A 27885-nucleotide genomic window follows, 5' to 3' on the forward strand; every position below is an offset into this window, starting at 1 on the left:
TAGAAGACGGCTGTGTCTCATGTTACGTTGTTTTTTGTACACGCTGTGACTATACAAATCACAACATGTAAATAGGAACATGTTGGCGTTATTTTGTCACTTTCGTGACAATTCGGAGCAGTAGGCTAGTTGGAACCAGTTACCTGCAGGATCTGTGCTGGGCTAAGCTAATGCTGAAACCGTCAGACAGCGTTACAGTACGCACGGAGATGAGAAGGGTATGTATGGACTAGTCTAACTCTGGGGGTTACCGTGAATAAGCTAAATTCCCAATAAGTCGGCGTGTTCCTTTAACCCTCACACAACCAACTCTGTACTCATACAGCCGATAAAGGTCGCAAGTCCTTAAGATGGGAATTTTTTTCCATCCCAACATCCATCCAATTAGCCGAAAAATGCTGCATTTATTACAGATATTCAAGGTCACTAGAAGATAAATGATTTCCTTTGGTGAACATTTTTCATTTAGAGCCACAAGCAGGTCAGTTTTGATGATAAATATGAAATGCGGAACATCTGCATGTCAGTGTGTTAGCAAGTTTGTATTTAGCTCAAACCACCAAGTGCTGTCTCACAGAGTTTTGGCATTGACTCTCTACTCTTACTGTTGTTAAATATATAAATATATATTGTGTCTGTTAGAGGGCCCCAAGATCCCATAAACCTGCCGCACCCCACCCCCTCAGAAACAATTGCACACGGTGGTTGAGATTCTGACTCACAAACAGCAACTGCAAGGAGTCATGCTCTCTGCTATATTTGCCAATTTGTACGTAGGGTGACAACTTGTACTTTTATCTATATAGTTTATTAAACACATCCGGGTTGGCTCAGGATTCCGTTATCCGTTGGGACTGAAAAGTAGAGCAACGTCCATGCACTTACTGTACAGTGATTATGTCATCCTGCACAGCCTCCCGGTCAACCTTTCACCCACTTTCTCTCTTTCACATCACACGCTGACAACAGCACCGGCATTTGTGTTGACGGTGCTCGTGGGGAAGAGGAACCGTAAACAAAATATCACAGGTAACGTAACGTTAACGTCTGTTACTGGCAAACACTTTAGCTAGTTATTACTACACTTTAATACATAAACTTGAAAGCGAACCGGTAAAGAAAACCCAGCAGTGGAAGAAGGTTAGCCTCTCTGTTAGCTTTAAAACTTAAAGTGTGAAATGGATTAAAGGTTATATAGGAGGAGCCCGGGTGTGTTTGCGTTAACGTTAAATAACTAGCTAGCTAGCTAACAACTAGTTTAGCTAGGCACATCTTCAAAGCGAAATATCGATATAACGTTAACGTTAACCTTATGTCGCGTGGTAATTGAACTCAAATCCACCCGAAACCAGAACCAAGCACGTTTTGTTTTTAGGTATCAGTTAGTGGAGGCTGCTATATTTACTCTAAACATGCAAACAAGTTACAGTAAGCAAGCAGAAGGACCCACACTTTAATAAAGAGGAATATAGATCATGAATTGGATTTTAAAGGCTAAGTTACACAAAAGCCTTGTCCTAAGAAGAGCAATACAAACAATTTTATTGGCCAGGTTTGCTTAAACAAACAAGGAATTTGACTCCGGTTAATCTTTGCTCTCAAAGTACAACACCCACTTAACATATAAGAATAAAAACATAAAGTAGCCTACAGTAAAAAAAAAATAAAAAAGTTAAGTATGCAGTATAACAATACAATAGAATTTACAAATTTACAAAAAATATACAATAACAATTGAAGAGCCTGGGTCTGTCCGAGGTTTCTTCCCAAGAGGGAGTTTTTCCTCGCCACTGTTGCACTGCTTGCTCTTGAGGGAATTACTGTAATTGTTGGAATTGTTGCGGCTTTGTAAATTATAAAGTGGGGTCTAGACCTACTCTATCTGTAAAGTGTCTCGAGATAACCTATGTTATGATTTGATACTATAAATAAAATTGAATTGAATTGAAAATTGAAGAGAGGGAAGGAATAGTGCAATATCAGTATAGTCTGAGATTTAAGATTTAAATATAAATATAGTTCAAGGCAGTTCAGTGCAATGATAATATATTAATAACAATATTGTAATTGTAAGATTGACTAGAACTGCAAGCAGTTATGACGGGGCCCAAGCCTCCGATGCCATTCGCCTCCGATGCCATTCACCTTCGATGCCAGTCATCCGCGACGCCCCGGGGAGCCGCACCAGTTGCCCCTGATGACCCGCGAAGCTGCGCCAATGCGGGACCTGATGCATTACGTAGGGTGGAGAAACGGTGAATATCGAGAGGTTTGATGCACGAGGTCTGGCGCACGTCTTTTAAAAAACATAAAGTAGTCAAAAGTTGTTTGCATTTCAGAACCTTAGGAAATGGACAGCGGCCGACACGAGCACACGCGGCTATTAACTCGATAATAAAGCCGTAAAGTAGGCTTTCAACTCCGGACAGAGGCACTTCTCACAAATACAGATAGGATTGGAGATGAGAAGTTTAACTGACACGTGACCGCGATCAACTTCGTGGGAAATTAAGAATCAATGCCACCGACATAACCAATCACACTATGACAGACTCTCCACTTAGCACCAACTGCAATGTTTATTTGCACAGTATCAGCGCATATGAATGGTGTTGATTTTGGATTGAAAAAGTGGGAATAAAGTGTTACATTTTCTCCTCTGTGAAGATTGTAGAAACTTTGTCAGGTGGGTTAAGAAGTTTCTTTATTGTAGAACACCATGGGACCACGCAAAAGCGAAAACCAAAACGTAACGGTAGGAGGTAAACATCAGTAAATATTGAGACGTGTGAGCTGCAAGGTCTTTGATACATTCCCATTGCAAATATACCATTAACATTGATTAACAGGGCAAAACACTTATATGTTGATTATAGCGCCCCCTAATGGCCGATCTTTGTCAAATTTGGTACAGAGCCACAAGTTTTGTGTTGATTTCTTTTACTGTGGCAGAGATATTGCAATTGCAAATTTCCCATTGAAATACATTGAGTTATTGGGTGAAACAAATAAACGTTGCTTATAGCGCCCCCTAAAGACCGATCTTCACCAAATTTGGTACAGAGCATCGCAGTGGAATATTGAACAAGCATCTCAAGTTGTTTGCTGATAACATTAAATTTAACCGAGATATGATATGATATGTGTGTGGTAGCTAGATAGGAAAATTGGTTTTGTCGTCAAATGCGCATACTGTAACGTAGCAAAATTCCTTCAATAACTTTTTGTCAGGTCCATCTGGAGATGCTATCTACCAGGTTTCGTGAAGATCGGTCGCACGGCCTAGGACGAGTTCGAAAAAGTTGGTTTTGCACATTGCGCGATATTGTGAAAAGACTTTTGCGCGGAAATGGGCGTGGCCTATATCACGTAATTCAGCTTGATTCAACGAACACGTGGATGTAAGAATTTCTAATGTGCAATTTGTATTGTGGGAGTTAATGACAAAAAAACATTATAGCGCCAACTAGTGGTCCACATGTGTAAGTTTTGGTAGGTGTGATCCATGGCCCATTGTCCATCTACCCTGTAAATTTAAAGTTGTTCACATTAGTGTAAGTGGTGAATTAGAGTTGGGTCACATTGGGTCCCATAGGCCACGTCCACTTTGACCCCTCGGTACTCCATTCTAGGGATGGCCTCAGGATTGGCCCCAGATGGTACGCATCAAATTTCTTATAAATCGGATGAGCCGTTCATGAGATATAAAGTTTTTGTAGTTGTAGCGCCCCCTAGTGACCAATATTCGTAAAATGCATGGGGTACCTCCAGAGGGGCATGGCAAAGAATAATCTAAAGTTTGGGGTTGATAGCATTTATTTTGGCTGAGATATGGCAAAGTTGGTGTTTTCATAGTTAGCTACACAAATTAGTTTGTGCGTTATATGTGCAATTTTTATCGTACAAAAATTCCTTTTATGAATTTTTGTTAGGTCAGTCTAGGGATGCTACGTTCCAAGTTTCATGTAGATCGGTCGCACGGTCTAGGAGGAGTTCGAAAAAGTAGGTTTTTGATAAATCACGATTATTCACGATAAATAAAAGGCGGAAATTAGCGTGGCCTATATCAAGTGATTCAGTTGGATCCAGGGAACGCGTGGATGTATGGTTTTTGAATGTCGGGTGTACGGTGTGGGAGTTATAGGGCCAAACGCGTTTTTGTCTGCTATAGCGCCACCTAGTGGTAAAAATGGGTAGTTTTTTGCGCCTGAGGTCCTTGCAGGGTTTTGGACCAGTCCTGAAAATTGCAACCCCCCACCATGTACGGTTTAGGCTGCAGTCGGAGTTTTAGGCGGAGAAGAATAATGGAAAATAAAAATCCTTAGAAAAACAATAGGGTTCCACAGCCCTGCTGTGCGAACGGCGTAGCTATTGCTACCGCCAGTTCTTACAGACTCGGGCTTAGACCCCTAAAAATATACATGAGGTAGATGAGCAGAACAGTGTTGATTGACTTTGTTCAGTGCAAGGGTGGGGGGCTATTTCTGAGCGTTCAGTTAAATGAACAACATAACAAATCAACTACTATTGCTGGAATTCATGAAAGCTGCAATGATTCATATACTTGATTAATTGGCAACTTCTTAAATTGGACAATTTGCTGCTTTCCATGTCTTAATATTATAGTAAACTAAATATCTTTGGGGTTTTGATTGTTGGTCAGAAAAAAAACTAGACATTTGATGACATCAATTTGGGCTCGAGGACATTTTAAGTTTCCTGATTTTGTTATTTTTTGATAGACCAAACAATCAGTTAATCAAGAACATTATCAGCTGATTAATCAAACATAATTGTCAGTTGCAGCCCTAGTTTTAGTTTACATAATTTTGAGGCTACTAATGTGTCATAGGACAGTCTCGCATTGCCAGACCTTCCTCCACAGCGCTGCGGAGGAGGGTCTGGGAGAAAAACGTGATCTGGTTTATTGTCATTTCTTTAAACCAATCACAATCGTCTTGGGCGGTGCTAAGCGCCGGACGCAATAACAGTGCCTCTGCAAAAATAGCCTCGGGAAAGAAACTGGTTTTGGTGGAACATGTTTACGTTCAAAGGTTGTTTTAGTGGTGCAACAGAAAACTCAGATTGGACAGATAGATATATTTTTTATTGATTCTAAAAATGGGAAATTACAGTGTTACAGCAGCAAAATATCAGACACACAGCACACTTATCTAGCTAGCTGTCTGGATTTACCCTGCAGAGATCTGAGGAGCAGTTAACCATAGTCCTCATAAATCCACCGGAGTTTTGAATGCCAACACAAAGAAAGCGGAAGGTGACATCCGCCGAAAATGAGGGACATCCGGCGCATTTTCCAGCGGCACCGGAGCAATCCCGCAAATTAATCGTCGTTGATATAGACTAGTCACAGGGAAACAACTGACATGAACCAGAAGAGAGAGTATCTCAGAAATGACAGAATGCGGGCAATGAGACTAGACCAGTGCTTCTTTAGTTATTTTCTCTGCAGAGATAAACTAAGGACTTTGTGTATACAGTATTATTTTGTGCGCAAGAAAGTACTTTTAATTGAAGACCCCCTTCTCTGGGTGATAATTCCTATTAATTTAAGTCACAACAACATTGTTGTTGATGCTTTTAATTGCGTCAGTGCATTATTTTGACCTTTCTCACATTGGCTCGTGATATACTTAATTTGATTGTGACATTGAGACAATTTATTCAACTAATGTTGGTAATTTGATACTTTTGGTTTGTTATACAGCCATTTGTTTCATTGTATTGATTCCCTTTCTCATATAAACTACAGAGAGTTGGTGGCCCTTTCCGATCTGGAAACATAGCCTAGTTGCCTGGAGGGAACCATTCAGAAATGTGGATGAGTACATTTGCACGTCTCGCCCTGCCTGCTCTGCAGAGAAGTACCTCTGCTACGGCCTGCCAGGCGTTGAGGGCTTGTCGTAGACCGGGGCGAGCTGCAGGTCCACTGCCCTCTCGTCTGACTTCAATGCAGCTTCGTGCGCAGCAGACACTAGGGTCTGCCTCCCTCCCTCTGGCTCGCCACTCAGTGAGGCACGTCCGGGCTCTGGATGAAGAGAGGATGATGGAGGTGGAGTGGGAGGATGGAGGCCAAAGTCTGTACCCATTCACCTGGCTGAGAGACAACTGCCAGTGTCCACTGTGTACCCTGGAGTCTGCTCAGGCCCGCAAACTGTTGATGTCTGATCTTGATATCCACACAGGAGTCAACGTTGTGGAGGTCACCAATGATTACAAGGTAGGCTGCTGCCATTATCTTTACACACACTCAGCATTGTAGTCTATATTAAGAGCAAAATATGAATGTTTAAATGACCCAAACCGGCTGTGTAATAGCCTCCACACAGTTTTACAGTTCCACTGGATGGTAATAATGGACATTTTGGTTGCATTAGCTTTCATTATTCCTTCATATCAATGTACAAGTTTGATAATACGGTTAATCTTTAATTAAAATACCGGTTTGGCCCTCTAACTTTATGTTTTGGGGTTGACGTCCCGTTCTTGTGAATATGATATCTAAGGACCCCCCTGGAGGCAATTTCTTCAAATTTGAACTCATTTGATTTTGGGTTCAAAGGTTCACACATTTTTGGCCTAACTCAAGAATGTCTTTGCCATAATTAACTTCATGTCTTATAGGACAAAGTGATGACATTTTATATCCAAAAGGTCAAAGGTCAACTTCACTGTGACAAAACAATCAGTTGATGGCTTAAGAAAATAAAACGTTAAGAGGTGAAAACATGAAAAAAAAAAAAAAAAAAAAAAAAGAGCTAAAACATTTTTGGCCAAATGCAATCAATAAGCTTTCTGTCTCTCCACAGGTGTCCATTGTGTGGCCCGACCAGCACACCAGTGTGTTTGACGCAGAGTGGCTGAAGAAACGCTGCTTCTCTGCTGCTGCCAGACAAGCAATGCAAGAAGAGCTTTTCCTCAACGGTGAGTCTAGCTTTTATATTTTTCATTATAATTTTACAGTAAAAGTCTGTATTTTAGAATGTCATGTAATTGGGATTGGATTGGTTTTGACGACCACCTCCTTTATGCATGTACAGCTGCTGTAAGTGCTCTACAGGGATTTGTCCTACAGAAATACACTCAGTCGCCACTTTATTAGGTACACCAAACTAACGCAGTCTAATACAACAGTTTTGCAATGAATCCTACTGTCGTGGAAGTTATAATGTTCCGTTTTTGTTGAATGTATGGTCATTTTGAAGGATGTAGTCAGTGGTGCTGTTGTATTGTGTTATACTAACAAATGGTTGTATTGTTTTGTTATATTAATGAGGGTGGCCCAAATAACAAACCTCTCTCTATATAATGCAATGCAGTTCAGTTTAGCTAGATAAACCTAATAAATTGGTTACTGAGTGCATGTGTATCAGGGGCCTTTTATGTAGAACTTCCATTCAATTTGTGATGTACTTGAAAACTACAATGTGCTCATCTCCCCCCAAATTAATTTACCATGTGTATTCACACATGAAGCTGGTAGTGTTGTACTTGTAAAAAATACACATACATTTAAACTGCTGACAAAGAAGGTCTGTACTGATTGGATTGCACTGGCTTGAAACTAATGATTACTTTCTAATTGATTACCCTGTTGTTGATCAAAGAGATGATTTTTTTAATATGAGGCCATAAATCACAACGCAGCTGTCTTAGAATTAACAGGATGAACAAACGCTGTCATGAATTCCTGCATTTTTAAAGCGGTATCTGAGAAAAGCCATTTGTCTGCTTGGCAGGCAGCAAGTGTTACCTGCTTGTATGAATAGTAAACAAGCTGGCCCGATGAGGCTCGTCACGGATGACACGTTCCATACTGTGACCACGTGCCATTATGAACGTCATAGTTCGCAGCAGTCCAAACAAATCCGTGTTAAATCCAAGCAGCCCATTTATATTCTCAATGATATGACAGATTTAATGCCTTATTTTTCAGTACAGATATGTGATTAAGTAGTCACTGTTGGGTTGGGTGCCCGGATAGCTCAGTTGGTAGAGCGGGTGCGCATATATAGAGTTTTACTCCTCGACGCAGCGGGCCCGGGTTCGACTCCGACCTGCTGCTCTTTGCTGCATGTCATTCCCCCTCTCTCCCCTTTCATTTCTTCAGCTGTCCTGTCAATAAAGGCCTAAAAAAAAGAAAAGAAAATGACCCCAAAAAAACACAATCTTAAAAAAAAAAAAAAAAAAGTCAGTGTCATCAATGTTGACTCCTTAACACAAACATCAATACAGTAACACATTCACTGTAATTGATTGCAAAATACAAGCAGAGCTCATTTTTATATTTTCCTTCCAGTGTCACCACATTGGAAAGTTTTTATTTTGTGAAATTGAGTATTTTCCTGTGTGACATGTAATTTCTGTCTTTTCTTCTATTTTTAAAGTCAGTATAAAAATTGAAGTGCAAGAATTTAGGCTTTAGCAGCAATTGCAGTATTGCATTGTATCACCTTTATGTTTTGATGTCTAATTCTTTGCTATTCAATCCTTATTGTTGTATTATGAAATAGTATGTCAAGGGTAGTCAACTGAAAATAATTTCAGCCTAACATTAGTGTAAAATGACAAAAAGTGTAGGCTGTGATTTTGTTCTGGTTCAGTTTTACAAATACTGCCATATTCAAGTAGATTTTGCTGACAATATTAAGCCCTACTTGTACTGAACCACGTCAACATTGTCTAAATTAAGTGTGTTTAACGCTTAATTTGAAAAAAGGGACAACTTAAAGGAACACGCCGACTTATCGGGACTAGCTTATTCACCGTATCCCCCAGAGTTAGATAAGTCTATACATACCCTTCTCATCTCCTTGCGTGTTGTAACTCTGTCTGACGCACCCACTGCTAGCCTAGCTTAGCCCAGATGCTGGAGGTAACCGGCTCCATCTAGCCTACTGCTCCCAATAAGTGACAAAATAATGCCAACATTTTCCTATTTACATTTTGTATAGTCACAGCATATACAAATAACAAGGTCACATGAGATACAGCCATCTTATAACCGTATACCTACTGGGAACTATATTCTCAGAAGGCGAAGCATTGCTACTTGGGCGGAGTGATATTACTCCAGGTGAACTCTCTGCTCCTCACCACGGGGCTTCTCAGGTGCGGCGAGCAAATCACTCCGCCCAAGTAGCAGTGCTTCGCCTTCTGAGAATAGTTCCCAGTTAGGGCTGGGTATCGTTCAGAATCTTTCGATCCGCTGCCAATTTCGATATCGATTCCTAACGATACTTTTTTCGATACCATATGCTCACTCAGAGTAACATTAATAAAAGTGCCTTGCCTTACAAGCTCAGCCTGTCAGTCAGTCATCAGGGCAGAGAAACCACCGTTGTGGCTGCTTGTCTAAGAGGAAGTGTAACGTCAACAGCACCGCGACCGCTTTCAGCTCGCCATTAATATCACCTCGGCATTAATATCACCTCGGCATTAATATCACCTCGGCATTAATATCACCTCGGCATTAATATCATATCGCAGCAAACGCTGCCTGCGTGAAGTTTTAAAAAACTGTAACCACACTTGAGACCAACGGTGACTCTCTGTGACTTCAACAACACTGCAAACAGTTTACTCCGTCCGCACCTCTCCGTGTGCGTGCGTGCGTGTGTGTGTGTGTGTCGGTCGGAGCTCCGCTCTGTGTCAATATGCAGAGAGGACAGATAAGCTTGCGCTTATGCGCTCAGATGCTTTTGGAACCGAAATTTGGCACTGAAAGATAAAGAATTTTTCGATACTCATAGGATTGGATTTTTTTCGATACCATAAAAGTATCGACGTTCGGTACCCAGCCCTATTCCCAGTACGTATACAGTTATAAGATAGCTGTGTCTCATGTGACCTTCTTATTTGTATACGCTGTGACTATACAAATCACAGCATGTAAATAGGAAAATGTTGGCGTTATTTCGTCACTTATTGGGAGCAGTAGGCTAGATGGAGCCGGTTACCTCCAGCATCTGTGCTAAGCTAGGCTAGCAGTGGGTGCGTCAGACAGTTACGACACGCACGGAGATGAGAAGGGTATGTATGGACTTATCTAACTCTGGGGGATACGGTGAATAAGATAAAGTCCCAATACGTTGCCGTGTTCCTTTTAAAGGAGAACTATATTTTCAATTTAGATGTAATGGTAAACACTTGGCATGTAGCAACAGCAGAAATTGAGTGGTTTTGAATAAAATGCTTGTTAACATCTATTATGTAATTAGGCAGCAGCTCTCTCTCTCGGTGTGTGTGTGTGTGTGTGTGTGTGTGTGTGTGTGTGTGTGTGTGTGTGTGTGTGTGTGTGGACGGACTTTCTCTCTAACCTTTTCCTGGGAAAAAAAAGATGCCTCTCATTTAAACTCTTCTTTCACTGTTTTTTTTTCTTCTTCTCAGTAACATAACAGGGTTGTTAAGGAAGGAGTTTATTTTAAGACTGGAAAGAGAACCCATTTTACAGTACATTTACAATGGCCCAATAGGTTTTATAGTCTGCCAGACAGCAGAAGAGAAAGTTCAGCTGTGGAACAAGGTAGCAGCATTTCAGTGGAGCGGGGGATGGACTGTAGTCGGGTTTGTGTACACACACGTGGTCCTGAAGGACCCACAGGGCTGAGTGGCTCCTGCTCTGTTCCAGGCTGATTAAGGCTATGAGTGTGTGTGTGTGTGTGTGTGTGTGTGTGTGTGTGTGTGCGAGTGGGTGTTGTAGAACTCCTCCATTCATGTTGAAGTGTAAACAGATCCCCCCCATAACAATTTACAGACAGATAGTCATTATGTAGAGTAGATTTTTTTTTTTTCTCAGCTTAGAGCCAGGAGCGCTCCTGCACCAAAACACAATACAAGATGAAGTGCGCACACACGCACGCACACGCACACGCACACGCACACGCACACGCACACACACACACACACACACACACACACACACACACACACACTCTCTCTCTCTCTCTCTCTCTCTCTCTCTCTCTCTCTCTCTCTTTCTCTTTCTCTCTCTCTCTGGGTTTAATTATTTCCTCCTGAGTGTCAGCATGAAATTCCTTGCACCGAAAAGGTCTACATTCTCACAAGATGGATGATGAACAGCGTTAACCTCCGAGGATTTTGGCTCCTATTCTCTCTCCTTACTTCTCCGTGATGTTAACTCACTGAAGCGTAGTCCACAGTTTGAATTTCTGTTTCCTTTTTCATGCAGTGCACCTAGATTTTACAGGCCCAAGTATGCCCGTTAAAGTGTTCTCAACAGTGAAAGTTAAGCACACACGGGACACTGTGAGGTCAATATGAAAATTGGAGCTCTGGGGATATTATTCAGCCTTTACTATACCTCCCGCTTTTATGTCTGAAGTAATGTTTTTTTCTTCTGCTTTTACCGTTTCTATGGAGTTGCGCAACTCAAACCGCACTATGTGGTTCAGCGTCAGCTATTATTGGAGTGAAACGTGGAACTAGTACTATTGCTAGTACTAAAAGGCAGATATTACATTATAATGAAAACGTTTTAATCTTGTGTTATAGAGTCCCAAATATAGAGATCAACAATAATGTTTTGAATTTGGGCTTCTCATCGCTTCAATTTCAATCATTCTCAGACAGATTTTACTTTGAAATGACTTAGTTCTTCAAGTAGGCCTTGATTTTAAAACGTCTACTGTAGCGGATTTGGATGCACATGTGATTTGTCAGCATCTCTAGTTTGTTGTCCTTGCACATCTACTCTCCATTAGTCATAACTGAACTGAGGAACAGTATGTTTGCGTGTGAAACAATGTAGAGCAGTGGACTTTCTGAAAGGCTGACGTCTGTATAAATGAGAGTCTCATTCAGACCCCCTTTCTGCCTCTGCCATATGGAAAACTGATTTAGAGTGAGGGTCAAATACAGATCTGCATGTTCTTACCAAACACAAGCTCACTGTTGTCAGTATTTCCTTCCTTGGGAACGAACAAATCCCTGAGCCTGTAGGTATGTGTAACCAGGAATTTAACCTCAAACTGGCTGCTGTCCGAGACTAAGGAGTTCCTACGGATATTTCCTCACTCAGTCTATAATATCCTAATGTACAGTTGTTACTGTTTGGACACTATTTTTTTGTTTTTATTCCAGTGCATGGATTTTTGTTGCCAACAAAGTGGCGTGGTTTAAGGGCTGGCAATGTCTTTCGGTCAGAAATGTCGAGCTACTACTACTAGAGATGCACCGATTACAACTTTCTAGGCCGATTCCAATTTCCATTGAATTAGGCCAGCCAATACCAATTTTAGCCGATTCCGATAAAAAAAAAATTTCTAACCACTTTACAGCACACACAAACATTTTTTGAACAGATAATGGATCACTATAAAATAGAACTATATAAATTACTCCTGGTGTGGGAAATTCACACACATCTGAAGTGCAATGTTAGAACCATTTCCTTCTTTTCACATCCAGTATCCAACAAAAAAAATGTGATTTTGGTTTTTGGTGTCGTCCCTCCACGCCCTACTTTTTCTTGTTATTTTCTTGCACACACGCTGAAGAATTTCCAAACAGCTGACATGTTGCAGGTTAATTCCCGAGGTTCCCTACATGTGCGAGAATAGCGCGGACACGCGCTTCACACCACGAGCGGGTACGCGCGACACACAGCGGAAAAGTTGAGAGAAAGGAAAAAGAGACTGTGCTGTTGCGTCTGTGTGTGTGGGCGTCCTTGAGAACTGTAACCCGTATAACTTATGTTGTCAGTTAATTGTAGCGTTGACCGACATGAAATCGGCATATGTCAGACTGACCTGCCGGTCACTGGTCATGGCCGGTCTATCGGTGCATCTCTAACTACTACCATTGAATTCACCTTATTGTGGCGGGCTGTAGACTCTCATTTATTTCTGTTTCCTTGGACAAACTTCTTCATGGGCCACTCAGCGGGTGGCATCTTTAGTCAAATATTGAATTGGCTATTATACTGCTATGTGACAACCGTGCTTTCATATGTATTTGTCTTTAACGGATGCCTTCATTTCTGTAATCGTCAACACAAGTATTGCATCTCATCTCATTCATTCGACCTTTGGAAACCACTCTGGCTGGCATGTGCACTTTGAACCTTTCATGTCATTTGGAGGAGAGTGATGATGATGAATGGCTCTCGAGAACACCAAAAACGTATGTCACTCACAACCTTATCTGCAATGACTCTTCCTTTTACCGATAAATCTGTCAGTGATTTACTCTTAACACCTGCCAGATGCTTTTAATATTTGAACCATGTCATCGTCTCGGGCCTCCCATTTTGCGCCTGTCATGTTTATTTAGTCGGGGAGGGAATCATGACTAATTTCATGTCACTGGTATTTAAAAGAGGGATGTGAAATAGGTTAAATGGATTTTTAGAAAAAGTACAAATATGCCCAGACACATAGCTCACAGCCTTTTTCTCACACACTTATCCACCAGCATACATCGGTAGTTTGTAAAAGGAGTTTGTCTTCTTTGCTTTACAACATTTCTCTTATTGAGAAAAACTGTTTGAATTGCTCGCCCTCGAACAAGGCATAATAATGGCATCTCATTTCTGTGACACGTTGAGTCAATTGCTGTCATCACTCAGAGTAACTGCATAAAGTTTTAAAGTACCACTGCCTGGCTTTTCGGGCCTGACATTTCTTTCTGCTACGCATTTTAAGTTTGGTGTAGTTTTACACAGCAAGCAACAATGGTTAAATGACAAAAGAGCTTAAAGATTTCTGCTTGTTTACTATAATCATTTGCAGATTGTTTTTGTTCCTTGTGTTCCCTGCAGTAGATTGCTCATTTCATATTTTAGTAGCAGAACCAAAGCTCCATTTGAGCTCCATATTTCTGATAAGACTGATGCGTCGGTCTTAATAAAGTTGATTTTATTCTTCTTATTCCGTCTCGCACTTAGTTAAAATTGGGATTTTGTTCTTAATTTAGTTTCCTTGTATTTGATGCCTTAACACTTGTATCGATCCGTACTGCTGCTATTATATAAAGCCCTCTGTAAAAAAGTTAACAATACAATATTAACAGATTCAATACTAATAGATTTTCTTTTATTCTAGACAGTTCATTCTTGACCATGGACACAGGAGTCTGTGGTATCTTACAGTGTACTTTAGTCCAACAGTTTCAAAATATGATGCAAGTATGTAAAAGCCTAGGGAAAGGAGTATGTGGGACAGATTTTGTAAAATTTATCGTACATTTCTCAAGAGTGAGATTGACTAAAAACAATGAGACACTAAAGGTGCGATGAGATATCTCTCACCGTAACAGCTGTCTTCCTCTGACCTGCCAAAAAAAGCATCCCTAGTTACAAGTCACAGCCAAATTTTGGCCTTACACTAGTGGCTTGTTTTTGTACAGATTTCACAAAAAAATGTACGGACAATAGTACTTTTGAAGAAGCCTTTTAATTGTTTTGAAGTGCTGGATGAAAACATTTTGTGCAGAGGCTTTTAGCTCTTTTGCTCAAAAGCCTTAAAATGAAAAATAATTTCCGCATCCAGATAGCTTTGAAGGTCATGTGTAAATTTCACCTGCCCATGTACATGAGCATTTTTGCTTTACTCTTTGTGGGTGTCTATGTGCAGACGAAAATATATGACCTCAAGCAGTTTGCACATGTCGACGCATCGGCCTATGCAGACGCCCGATGTCGTGTAAACCGAACAGTTTGCGCGCCCTCTTCAGTGTTTGCATTATTTTTAAGTATATCCAGCTATTTAGAGGAGCCTGCCCAAGAACCAAAGGGGAGCTGAAAATAGTGGTATCTTTGAATGTGCATGGAACCCATTTTTTGCCTAAAGATTTAGAAGTTTAAAGACTTTTTTTTTTTTTTTTTTTACTATTTTTAATACATTATTCTTTTTTTAACTTTTAAAGGGGGATACTGTCTACTCAAATATAAAAAAAAAAAAGGTGTGCTGGTATTGTCTCCACCCGGCTCTCACAAATTCTCCAATTCATAGGAGCCGTGTGAAACATAATCAAGTTTGACCAATTGTCTTTGTAGTTTGTAGTCTCGCTTGTGACAATATTGAGTTTTTTATTGCTCTTATTTCCTGTTTTAAATACCTTCAATATTACGTCAATTATTGTATGCCATTTAGATTGGACAGTTATGGTAAACGTCTGGACTAAACAGACTCAGTTGAGTTTGGACTTTTCTCTATTAATTCTACTGACCGATTCTATAACTCGGCCAAGTAGCAGCTGATTTGTCAACTCCCTGTCTGGCTGGTGCTTCCCCTTTGCCATCTGGTCTGAATTTAGGCTTCTATGTCATCACTCGTCAGTTGCCAGAGAAGGCTCCTGGAAACATAGCTGCGGAGGTCCGTCCATGGAAAAACTGTTTTCCCTGAACCGGACATTCACTTCACACACCATTTACCGCTTCAGCAGAACCGTTCTTCCAAACACGTGCTTACATACACGTGTACATATGGTGCGTTATCAACCGGCAAGGAATTTGAGGAATCTAAACCGTAAACTGAGTGTTTTTCATTTGTCAAAATTAGCTTTAATCATTGTGTGCTATTATGGACTATTGACGATGTCATAAATAATGTTGGTTAGCCAAAGCTTCCACATATCGCATGTTAGGCCTCATTTCAAAAAATTTCACTATTTTTCACCCACACAGTTTATTTTTCACAGTGGATTCCTGTAATTCCTTTACGGATCAACTATATTTGGGTTAAATCCTTTCTCTTTGTCATCTCTTTTGAAATGTCAACACCTTTGCATCAGACTGCACGGAAAGCTCGGTGATTATGATTGGATTTTTCATTTTTCTGGCAAGCCAGACCTCCTGCTTGGCGGTTTAAATAATACTGAAAGCAGTGAGAATACATTGACAAAAGGGACATCGTTCGACAAACTACTGCAAGGCTCTGTAGAGTTTTGGGAAGCTAAAGTTGCTGATGTAGAAAGAGTTGTATTTGGAGTAGTGTGTGTGTGTGTGTGTGTGTGTGGAGGGCCTGCAGCTCTCTAGTGAGAAAACACTGCTCACTCTGTCTCAGCGGTTGGCTGCTCCGTCACCCAGGTATGTTTCACAGATAAAGGTGTGTTTGTCAAATTAGTGGAGGGTGGAATGAGTTTCTTGCAGCACTATTGACATATACGTCACACACAAACACACATTATGCACACTGTGAAAACACACACGCTAATTGTTGATTGGAATATGACTTGGAACACTGTTTATGTTTTTATTTTTCAAATGCCTGGTGAAAATAGGATTATATTAAAACTTTATGCCTGCTATGACAAAAAATATGTTTAAACAGTTTACCAAATATATTGCTACACCCTCTTTAAAACAAGTAATTTAGTCGCTCTTAAGTTTGGCAGGCTAATTTAGTTTAGCAAATTGTGTAAAATTAACACTAATGAATGCACAACATGTTGCCACTATGGTAATGTAATGGGTGCTATGTCTTCTCAAGAACACTAATCATTACTCATTAAGCAGATTGAATTCTTGCAGCTGTGAACAAGCTGTGTTGGGGGTGAAGAACCCTGCTTAAATAATCTGTATTCACCTACACATGAAACAGTGTTAATGATTTATCACTTGCTGTCATTAATGGGGAAGTCAAAAGTTGCTTCATTCAGTGGTGAGGGGAAGTATTTAAAGGTCCCATGGCATGGAAATTTCACTTCATGAGGTTTTTTTAACATTAATATGAGTTACCCCAGCCTGCCTATGCTCCCTCAGTGGCTAGAAATGGCGATAGGTGTAAACCGAGCCCTGGGTATCCTGCTCTGCCTTTGAGAAAATGAAAGCTCAGATGGGCCGATCTGGAATCTTGCTCCTTATGAGGTCATAACATACGGACACAGAAATGGCACATCCTAAGGAAAGCTCATTGTGGGACTGGCTCTAGTGGCTGTAATTCTGCACCAAGGCTGAATTTCAGGAAAGAGACTTCAGATACAGTATTAGGGGACCACTATGGTCTATATAAAAGCATCCAAAGAGTACCATGTCACGGGACCTTTAAAACTCTTACTTCATTAAAAGTAGTGATACTTGCAATATAAGAATAAGTTTCAGGTAAAATTCATGTGTTGAAAATGTTGCGTGTATTATGAGTAAAATGTGTTTTAAAGTATCAAAAGTAAAAAATATTCATAATGCAGAACAATGGCTCTCTGTGAGTGTTATACTACTATTGTATATTATATTATTGGATTATTATTACTGATGCATTAATGTGTAAGTGGCATTTTAGTGTCATAGTTGGCCAAGGCACTAATTTCTATATTTATGCCTTATGTAGCTACTGTTGGGTAGTTTGATCTGTAAAAATGCATCATATTTTATATCATAGTAGGTTTTGTGTATGAAATCTTAATTTGTTAAGTAACTAGTGACTGCAGCTGTCAAATAAATACATAGAACAAAAAGTATAATATTTCTAACTTCATTGTATTGAAGTACAAGTATAAAAGGGCATGAAATGGAAACACTTGGGTAAAGAACAAATACCTCACTCTGTAATAAAGTAAAGTACTTACATTCCACCACTTTGTTGATACTAAAATGTCACTAAAATCAAATAAGTATCCACGAATGGCATATTTAGGGATCAGATTGCAGCTGAAATAAGGCAATCTTATTCTATTTTATTTCCCTACGATCTCTAAAATGTGCCTCTAGTATAAACAGCTTAAATCTAATTTATAAAGCCCATTCTTTCTTAAAAAAAAAATAAAAAGTTGTTTCTGCCCATCTGGCTTTGAGCCATCCACTATGCATTCCACACACGGCCCATTGAAGGGAGCCGATCCGAGCGCTGTGATAAAACGTAACCAAGTCAAAATAAAAGCTCTCTGGATAACTGCAGTGACTGAAACCGAGCTTTGAAGGCTCTCACAGCTGCAGAGGAGAGCGACGCAGCCCTCTGAGCTTAAACAGAGCACAGTGAGGGCAGAGCCAAACTGCCATGAGCTGCCTGACAGCCACAGGAGCCACGGCTTCAGGTTTCCTCATCTGGAAAAGCCACTGTAGCAGACCACGACCAAGGGGGAAGCGGGAGAGGGGATTATGCCCATATACTATCTTGTCAGACTGTCAGCGGGGTCCCTTCAGGCACACACCAGTACAGCCCTTCCTGTGAAAACCACAGTGTTATTTACACAGATGAGCAAATTTATTTAAACCTGCTTTAACAAGCAGTGTAAACAGGCTGTGAACACAACATTGACATACAGTTTGAGAATTTAGCAACATTATCATTCATTAAGAGCTGCGTTTTTGGCCACTTGGTGAATAATAACTTAAATGAATTGGTCTCCACCATGTCTTGAAGGAAGCGTCTGACTCTTTAGCTGCTGAATGCTCCACTATGTTCAGCAGACAGTCTCTAACTGTGTCCGTCATGCTGAGCGGGTAGTGTACAGTGTTTGGTTTTTTTAGAGCTTGTTTTTTATAAAACTGCTGTTTGCTGTAGCTGAAAACAACGCTATGAGAGCTGTGATTATAAATCTATTAGAAACACGGAAATATCAGTCCTATGATTTATCCTTTTATTAGTTATTGCAATATTGCCTGGGCTGGGCTAGCACACACCAAACTAAGCTGCAACCAATTTTTCGTTTAGAAAAGCAAGCGGTCAGAATCATTGGCTCCTTAACTCCAAAGAGTCACACATCAACCTCTGTTTCACAAATTTGGCATTCTTAAAGTGCTCATATTATGCTCATTTTCAGATTCATAATTGTATGTAGAGGTTATATCAGAATAGGTTTACATGGTTTAAGTTTAAAAAAACACTATATTTTTTCCTCTTTTCACCGTGTGTTGAGCTCTCTGTTTTAGCTACAGAGTGAGGCATCGCATTTCTGTACCATCTTTGATGGAAGTCGCACATGCGCAGTAGCTAGGTAAGGACGACTAGCCAGTCAGAAGCAGAGTATGAGGGCGTGCCACGCTAGTAGCTAGGTGAGCATTATAACGTGTGTTACAAAGTGACGCTGTTGGAAATGGTAAGTCCCTTTGGGGTGGACTTTGGGCTTTTTCACTTCATAAACATATAACGTGCACAAAAAAGATATATAACACAATAAAGGAAAGGGGAAAAGCCAAAGGCATAATATGAGCACTTTAACATTTATCAAAGCAACGATCTTAGAGTTGCACAATTTGTTCATGGATCATTAAACAAAACACCACCTTCATTTTTACCCCTAATGATCAATTTCACAATTATCCCACTCAAAAAGCAGCCCAGCTTAAACCCTTGAGGATTTTCTGGGTCCTTTTTTTTTTTTTACTTATTTTGTTGTGTAACACTGTTGTTTTTCTACATGTGCTAAATGAATCAAATCAAAACAAAATCAGTAAAACGTCAAAAGTAAAAGTTAATATCAGACTGGCCCCTTTCAGCAGAGTGTGTATTATATTACATCCCTGGATTATTACTACTAATGCATTAATAAGTCTTTTATATATATATATATATATAAAAAAAAGACATCAAAAAACAACATCAAATGTAATATGACGCGGCATAAATGAAAGGAAACAGTAGAAACCATGACCGAATAGACACATACACATACAACAGAACCTTACAACAACCAACAAGACTTACAAGCCAAACACCAAGGACACAATACATACGTATGCAGTAAATGGATCAAATTTGAACGTGAAAAGTAACCAGTAACTGTAGCTGTCGCATAATTGCAGCGGAGAAGAGTATTACCTTCTGAAATATGTTGGAGTAAAAGTACAGGAAATAAGTTGGAAGTACATTACTTAAATAAATGATGTACTTCTGCACCATTGAAGCTCTGTTTTTTTTTTTTTTTTTTTAACCAGCTCTGAATATGACCAGATTTGTATCTACAGCACAGTTGGGGTGACAAAGCCCTTATTTGTTCTTTAATCTGGTGCCACAGTGCACTGACAAGAGACTAAAAAAAGAACTTCCTTCTGACCCTTCACATGTAAGATTTTGCGATTAGCTTTCCCAGTTAAAAAAAAAATAAATGTGAGGAGCGGTTTATATGATTTTGTTTGCTTAGAAGGCAGATATTCATGCAAAGTTCTCATCTTTTTTGTTTGTTTGACCCGGCCGCCACAGTGTGAACTCACTTGACAGCAGCGAGCGTGTTCCAAATGCCGCGCAGCTGATGCAAATGCACACTGCGTCCGGCGCCGTGGCCTCTTTGGTGACACCCTGAAGTCCAAACACCACCGTGCCTGTACAAGATGTCCAGGTCCAGTTTCACAAGAGCAATTGTAACATCCAGGCTTGACCTTTGCCCCACTTTTCAGATTCTCGGCCTTTGTTTCCCTCCGTCCTCTTGACAAGTTTTAACAAGCGGGGGGAGTTGCTGACCCTTTGAACCGTGCGGCCAGAAGCTGATCATTTGTGACAACAAGCTTGGAGGGCAGTCTGCGAGTCGTGATGACCACTGTGTTTCTGACTGATGCTTTGTGCCTCCCCGCATCAACGAGGCACTAAAATTCCTCATCGACAGTTGGTTGCAACAGTAAATCTTTATGGCCTTCAGAGCGAAACCGCCACATTGTCTTCTAACGTTTTTTAAGACACTTGAGGATGATAAATTATGCATAAATGTTCATTGAGCTCGCCTCGCCGTGTGTCCGTCTCCTGCTGACTCTAGCCTTTTAATGAGTTTGTGATATGCAGCCATTTGGAAAGCTGTTTTGAAGGTTGGCGGGCACTGAAAAGAGACATGAGGACGAGACACAAACATCAGACAGACAGGTACACAATCTCCTCAGCTAAACCCCCCCCACCCCTCACCTCCTCCTCCTGCAAATGTCCTTAGCAGCTGTTTCTGTGCAAGTCACTGGAGAGAGGCTGCATGGAAAAAGGAGTCGAGCCAGCTGGGTGGAGAGCAGTTGGAGGATTTTTTCCACTTCTGTCTGTCTGTCTGTCTGTCTGATGGAGACGGGCAGATTTTTCGCAGCGTGCTATTCATCTTGGAAGTGCGTTGACTATTGCATGCAGTGGCAAGCTGCAACGTTTCTTAAATGAAAGAGACCAAAAATAAAGTTACACACACTGTCACACTGCTAGCCAGTTCTGTTTTGTTTTTTTTCTCTTTCAATATTTAGTTCCATTTTTAAGCCTGGCAAAAAAATGCAACTACACGTTGATAATGTGTTTCGTTCAATATACTTGACTTGATTTCCTTTGCCCGTAGCACACCAGACTTCAGGCACATTATTCGACTTTCTTTCCGCCATCTCGGTAAAAGAATGTGTCCTAAACGTAGCGATGTGTGTCGACGGAATGTATAAGGGGAATGGCCGTGCTCTATACCGTAGCTCGTTCCTGCTGCACACCAGGATGGTTCTTGTCTTTTTTTTTTTTTTTTTTTTTTTTTTTTTTGTTGAACCAAACAATGGGATAAAGTTGAGGCAGGTGTTTTAAGTGAAAACATTAAGTATCTCTGTGCATTCAAACTTATTATATCTGGGAATTCTGAATGTGGCTATAATTCATGTCTATGCAAAAACCTAACCTAAGAAAAAAAAAAAAATCTGATATCTGATAAAGTTGCTATGCTGCAGATCCGTTCTGTTCTTGTTGTGCTGTGTTTGTTTAACAGAGCAGCTACAGGCCAGGACAAAGACAGATGGTTTGGTGGAAAAGCTTCATGTCGGTGCATTGCAGACACACGGCTTATTTCTTGTCAGACAAACAACAACAAAAAAACAAACAGAAAAGAAGTGTTGTTTAGAACTGTATTTATGTAAATCCCCACTATGATGAAGTGACATTTCTTCCATGTCCTCTTTCTCAATTCAGAGCGTTATTATTGGGACTCCAAACTGCGCATTCCCACGGCCGACTACCAGGAAGTCCTTCATGACGATAAGGCGGCGCTGGCCTGGCTCTTGGCCCTGCGACGCGTTGGCATCGTCTACCTGAAGGGGGCTCCGGGAGAGCAAGGCCAAGTGGCCAGACTAGCTGAGCGGATTGGTTATCTCAGGCTGACATTCTATGGGTAAGACTGTGTGACGTACAACCCTTTTTCTCTTGTCATCCCCAGCCAAGCCACTGTTTAATAATCTGACTCCCCACTAAATCCTGAACTGCTGAAATTTCCACTGATCATATTATAAGATGGAGCAGAGCCCAGGAAGTGTCATTAGTCAAAATTAGACACAAAAAAAACAAACCACTTTTATTTACATCCTTTTTCCAGGGAATCAGGGGGAAAACGGCTAGATATTTTTGATGAAAAAAAGTTGTTAGATTCTCACTTTACAACATTAAATGTTTAGGAAAACGTGTCCACTAGTCAATTACCTGTAGCTTTGATTCATTAGGTTTCCACGGAGAAGCTTAGCGAGTGTCTGTTGGCCCTTTCAGCACACCAGAGTTCATCGTTTTGACTTAGTGCAGTGCTGATTACTTGAGGACAGAGACTGGGGGAAAACAACCTAAGAGCATTCCAGTTTTTTTTAAGCTAGAGGAATTACCTGGTGCACTCAGTCAGAACAGAGGTTTGGAGCGTAAAGCTTTTCCACTGCCAGCGGATGAGCTCATACTGCTGGAAGTAAAGACACTGCAGACGAAAGCTGAAGGCCTGCCATCAGAGAAACTAGAGCGTCTTATGGGTCGGGAATCCAAACGAGGCATGCAAACAGAACATAGAAGATAACTTTACCTCATTAGCCCTCGACTCCTACTGCATCTCAATGAAGTATCTGCTTCAGAGACTACAGTCTAAGCATTCCTGCGAAGCTGCCCACGTACCCCTCAGGGATCTCTGCAAAGTTCATGTCATCCCATCCTTTTCTCCACACACCCCTAATCGTCGCTGCTTATCTTCTAAAGCCAAAGTGAAATAATTAACAGGGAGGTTATTAATAAATGTTATCTTTGTCTTTAGGCACACGTGGCAGGTCCAGGACAAATACATGGCAAACAATGTAGCCTACACTTCAGGAAGGCTCAGTCTCCATTCCGACTACCCTGCATTGCACTTTGCGCCTGGAGTGAGTAAAATCGGACTCATATGGTCCGTTTAGAGGATTAAACTGCACCGAACAGATATGGTATCACTTATGTATTTATGCGCTGCTTTTATGTGCTTGTTCCGACTGCTGGCATTCCGGCTTTTATATCGTTAGAAGTTGTAAAAACGAGCATTTGTGCGGCATGTGTGTGTTGTTGCCGTTGTAGGTGCAGTTTCTGCACTGCATCACCCAGGCCGAGGAAGGAGGGGAGAGCGAGGTGGTGGACGGCTTCCACATGGCCGAGCAACTGCAGCGCGAAGACCCAGAGGCCTTCAGGACACTCAGCTCGCTCCTCGTGGACTACACCGACACGGGGACGGACTACTGCGACTTCATGCTGCAGTCCAAGAAATGCATCATCGAGTAAGTGGAGATGGGCTTTCAGATCACCGGTTGTTTTTATTTTTTTTTTTTTATTTACGGTCTCTGTATGAAGCAGATACAGACCTCGCACATTACTTTGAAGACTGTGTGTGGCATTTGAAATGGGACACTGCCATCTGCTGTTCAGAGGTATTATGTCCAGATATCCTTTAAATGGCCTCCAAAACCATGTGGAACAGAAGATTGTTCAAGTCAAGTCAAATGTATTTATAAAGCACTTTTAAAGAGAGCAGTGTGTTATAGCAGCACAATAATATAGATTGTCGTAACAACCACATTTGGGTCTGATGTTCATGTGTGTCAATGTGTCCTTCATATCCTTTTCTGGGTAAAAGGACTGGAACCAAGTGATTTTTATTTATTTTTTCTTAATTGATAAATCTATTGATTCTTTTCTTGTTTAAGTTTATAAAATGTCAGAAAATATGGAAAGTTCCTGGTCAAATTTCCCAGAGACCAAAGTGACGTCTTCAAAATGCTCGTTTCGTCCAAACAGTCAAATATGCCAAAAAATATTTAATGTGCAATTGTGAAAGAAAGCAGCAAACCTTCACATTGATTTTCACTATTTTCTGAAATGTTTCATACCAGATGATATCAGATTATTCAATAATAAATGAATGATCAGTTGAAGCCCTACTAGAGAATTTGTCATGTTTGCTAGATATTTGACTTAAATGTTTAATCAATTATAAAAATTGTTGCCAGTTAATGTTTTGTCAGTCTATATCCACGACGTTCCATTTCCGGGATTGTTCCGGTGCTGCCGGATGTCCGTCACCTTCCACTTTCTTTGTGTCGCCGTTCTAAACTCCGGTGGATTTCTGAGGACTATGGTTAACTGCTCCTCAGATCTCTGTAGAGTGAATCCAGACAGCTAGCTAGACCAGTGGTTTTCAAGCTTTTTTCAATAATGTACCCCCTTTGAACAGCTTTTTTTAAGCCATGTACCCCCTAACCAGCGCAAATCATTTTTGGTAGAAAAAAAAAAAAAAAAAGTCTATATAAAGAGGAACAATACAGCAATGTCACACAGCCTTGTACCTGGAAAACATTTCAATGCTGATGGAAAAAGGCGACAGAAGAGGGAAGTAACACAAGAATAGGTCGAAAATAGTAATAAAAACTTGTAGAAGGAAGGCAACACTAGGGCGACAAAAGTGACAAAAAAATTCGAATAAACGACTAACTTTGAAAAAATGTGACAAATTTTTTAACAAAAGCAAAAAAAAAAAAAAGATTAAGGAAGAAAGGCTAGAATAGGTCAAAACAAGCGACAAAACCTTCAAATAAAAGGTGACAAACTTCAAAAACAAAAGATAAAAAAAGACAGTAGAAGTAACTACAGCCTTGCAAGTGAAAAACATTTTGCAAAAAAATGTTACGTACCCCCTGCAGTCCTCCAAAGTACCCCTAGGGGTACACGTACCCCCATTTGAGAAACACTGAACTAGACTATCTGTCCACAATCCATCTGTTGCACGACTAAAACAACTTGTGAACGTAGACGTGTTCCGCCAAAACAAGCCCCTCCCCCGAGGCTTTTTTTTGCAGCGGCTCCGTGTCTCAGTCCGGCGCCCATGACGATTGTGATTGGTTTAAAGAAATGCCAACGAACCAGAGCACGTTTTGCTTCCATCCCGGAACCTTGTGTGGACTCGCCAGACCCTCCTCGGCAGCGCGCTGGAGGGAGGTCTGGCAACGCGAGACTAACGTTTTGCTGATTAATCGACTAATAGTTTCACCTCTAAAAGTCAAGAGTCGCCTTTGTTGGTCATTGAACTTTCCTGTCCTCCTCTGTCTCCTTCCGAGCAGCGTCACCGCCGACGGCCGAGTCGAGAGGATAAACTTCAACAACGCCACCCGAGATTCGGTGCTGGACCTCCCCGTGCATCAGGTTCAGCCCTTCTACAGAGCGCTGAAGGCCTACGTGGATATGATGAACCGACCGGAGAACGTAGTCACCTACAGAATGATGCCAGGTCAGTGTGTGCCTCGGTAAACTCTACCGGCAGAACAATAACCAGCACGGGGAAATGTACCCGTGAAGCTTGCTAATCACAGTTAACTGAGGCTGAGGCTTTATATACCCGAGATTATTATTCAGCGGATGAAAAATTCAAATAAGGACATGAAAAAAATGCCAGTGAGGCTCTGAGAGAGAAGGATCCACGCTGAGGGATACTCAGGCTTGTAGTAAACGGAACACGGCACAGCAGCCTACAACATCTTCGTCGTCATCGCAGTCACTACAGCATCAGTCGGTTTCATCTCGGGTCACCGTCAGGCTGGGTCATCCCGTAAGGCTGGTTACACACCGGCTGCGTAGGGTGAGTGTGGCGTCTCCGTTGCGTGGCGGCTGCGTGGCGTTTTCTCCGTCTTTACACACCAGAAACGTGTCTGATGCAGCGCTGCTGCTGCTAGCCTTGTCTGGACACACGGCTGTTTCCCATTGATAAAATGAAATACCATGTTAAACATAAATATATACGGATTTGATTACAGCAAAGACAACGTCGGCAGTATTGACGGCAAAATAGGCTACAGAATATTTTGTTCTGTATTGACAGGTGCAATATTAGAAAATAGACATTTTTTTTTTTTAAATTACATTTATATCTACATTTATATCAAAATCTGGAGACTTTCAAACATCAACATGTCATTTAATATTTATTTGTGTCTAAACGACATATAAACATCTTTTCCTATTCTAATTTGCGTGGAAACGCTTCCAACACGCTTGCCTGTCGCATGAAAAATAGGCGTTGGTTCTATTTCTAGCAGGCACGCGTTTCACGCAGGCAGCGTTGTAAGCTCTGACCTGTTAACATGGGAGCCGAAATATAAACGGACACGCCATGCAGCTGACACGCTCGCGCGACGCATCCAGTGTGTAACCGGCCTAAATGAACCGTCGTCGACATTAAACTACTAAACCCCTTTTACCTGGACAGTCCAATCAGAAATTAGAAATCGCAACTAGGCCCGGCGCAAAGTGGTGCACAAAAAGGCCGTAGAAACCTTTCAAAAAACCCCAAAGCGAAAAGTGTAAGGAATTGATTCATAAGTGTGTTTAACGTTAGCATGTCTGCTTTTAACTACTTTCCTACCTACAGCTGTAACGGATTGTTGCTTCCAAGACCGAGAAGCATCCAGTTCCTTACCGAAACAAGGATCAAATGAGAATGACCTCCCACCTCCGTAACGGATGTCTTTGGTGTCGTTTGTATTTCAGGCGACATCGTGACCTTTGATAACTGGCGTCTGCTGCACGGGCGAAAGAACTACATCAGCCGGCCCGACAGGTTGCGACACCTCGAGGGCGCCTACCTGGACTGGGATGAAGTCATGTCTCGCCTCCGGATACTCCGCGCCTCTGTCCACGGGAACATTTGAGCTCCGATTCTGAGGTGACCCGAGTGGCTTTAATCCGCCATTTGAGCTCAACGTTGCTCTCAAAAACGCTGAGGGGCAAAGTGCAAAGACCGTCAAGTGTCCGACAACAAGTCGAGAGCTAAATCTCTGAAATTCTCTGAAGTCGTCAGGCATCCAATCTGAAACGAAATTTGAGGAATTACACAATGATTCGCAACGAGGATGCTTTCTGAAAGTCAGCTACATTTAAAGTGGCGATGGCGACTTTCTAAACACGTAACATAGTGCAACACTTCAATGCAAAGATTATGGAAAAACACCTTGCTTTCAAATGTTTAAGGTGCTTTTGGCTTCAGTCATAGGGACTAGTGATTAATACGTTTTATAAGCTTAAATTTCCCAGAGTACGGCACTTGATGATTATTTTTAAGATAATTCATCACTCCCAGTTCTCTGGTTAACTATTTAGCAACCTGGCTGCCTCAAAATACCTCTCTATTATCTATGTAACACACTCTAATCACAGACATTTCATAGACTCAGTCTATAGTAAACTGTTGGGTATATTATTGTCTATAGGGCGTAGTGAACATGGCACTGATTTCAGACAGAGCCTTTATGTAAAGGCTTTTTTTTTTCTTACCGCCTGCAACACTATCTTGCTACCTCTCCTGTTCAATCCTGTGCCTAAACAAAGGACGTGGTGTCCTCGACTTTCCCTTCATTCTGTAGCGTTGCAGTCTGAAGTAAAATTGCCTTAAGTACAGCAGCTGCAATGTACCGCAGTGTGAAGTTTCTGCACTTAAACTTTACATTTAAAAAGGTCAGTTCAACCAGTCTACTTAACCCTAGTGGCATCTGGCCAAACAGAAACATTTGGGTTCTATTTTCCTTCACCACTGTCGCACTAAATGCTTGCTCTTGGGGGGAATTGTTGGGTCTCTGTAAATTATAGAGTGTGATCTAGACCTACTTTATCTGTAAAGTGTCTCGAGATAACTCTTGTTATGATTTGATACTATAAATAAAATTGAATTGAATCTGCGGAGGTTTTGAGATACAGTGTGCCATCTATGTCCAGTGAT

General features: G+C 41.1%; 1 protein-coding gene across 1 annotated transcript; it reads left to right on the forward strand.

Annotated features, from left to right (window-relative positions):
* Positions 1 to 728: 728 nt before the first annotated feature.
* Positions 729 to 27739, forward strand: bbox1 (butyrobetaine (gamma), 2-oxoglutarate dioxygenase (gamma-butyrobetaine hydroxylase) 1). The gene is made up of 8 exons (XM_028579206.1): positions 729 to 1029; positions 5774 to 6241; positions 6831 to 6945; positions 21822 to 22020; positions 22912 to 23017; positions 23205 to 23401; positions 25238 to 25404; positions 26661 to 27739. The coding sequence occupies exons 2-8, from the start codon at positions 5837 to 5839 to the stop codon at positions 26819 to 26821; spliced, it is 1350 nt and encodes a 449-aa protein (XP_028435007.1). The 5' UTR covers positions 729 to 1029; positions 5774 to 5836; the 3' UTR covers positions 26822 to 27739.
* The last annotated feature ends 146 nt before the right edge of the window (positions 27740 to 27885 follow it).

Source organism: Perca flavescens, chromosome 1 (genome assembly GCF_004354835.1).
Source record: "Perca flavescens isolate YP-PL-M2 chromosome 1, PFLA_1.0, whole genome shotgun sequence".
NCBI classification, from domain to species: Eukaryota; Metazoa; Chordata; class Actinopteri; order Perciformes; family Percidae; genus Perca; species Perca flavescens.

What these genes read in the sequence shown, in the direction of transcription:
- bbox1 (XM_028579206.1), top strand. Translation starts at nt 5,837, where the DNA reads ATGTGGATGAGTACATTTGCACGTCTCGCCCTGCCTGCTCTGCAGAGA. An exon ending in AGAAGAGCTTTTCCTCAACG is followed by an intron (nt 6,946 to 21,821) that starts GTGAGTCTAGCT and finishes TTCTCAATTCAG; the next exon opens with AGCGTTATTATTGGGACTCC. An exon ending in CACCTACAGAATGATGCCAG is followed by an intron (nt 25,405 to 26,660) that starts GTCAGTGTGTGC and finishes TTTGTATTTCAG; the next exon opens with GCGACATCGTGACCTTTGAT.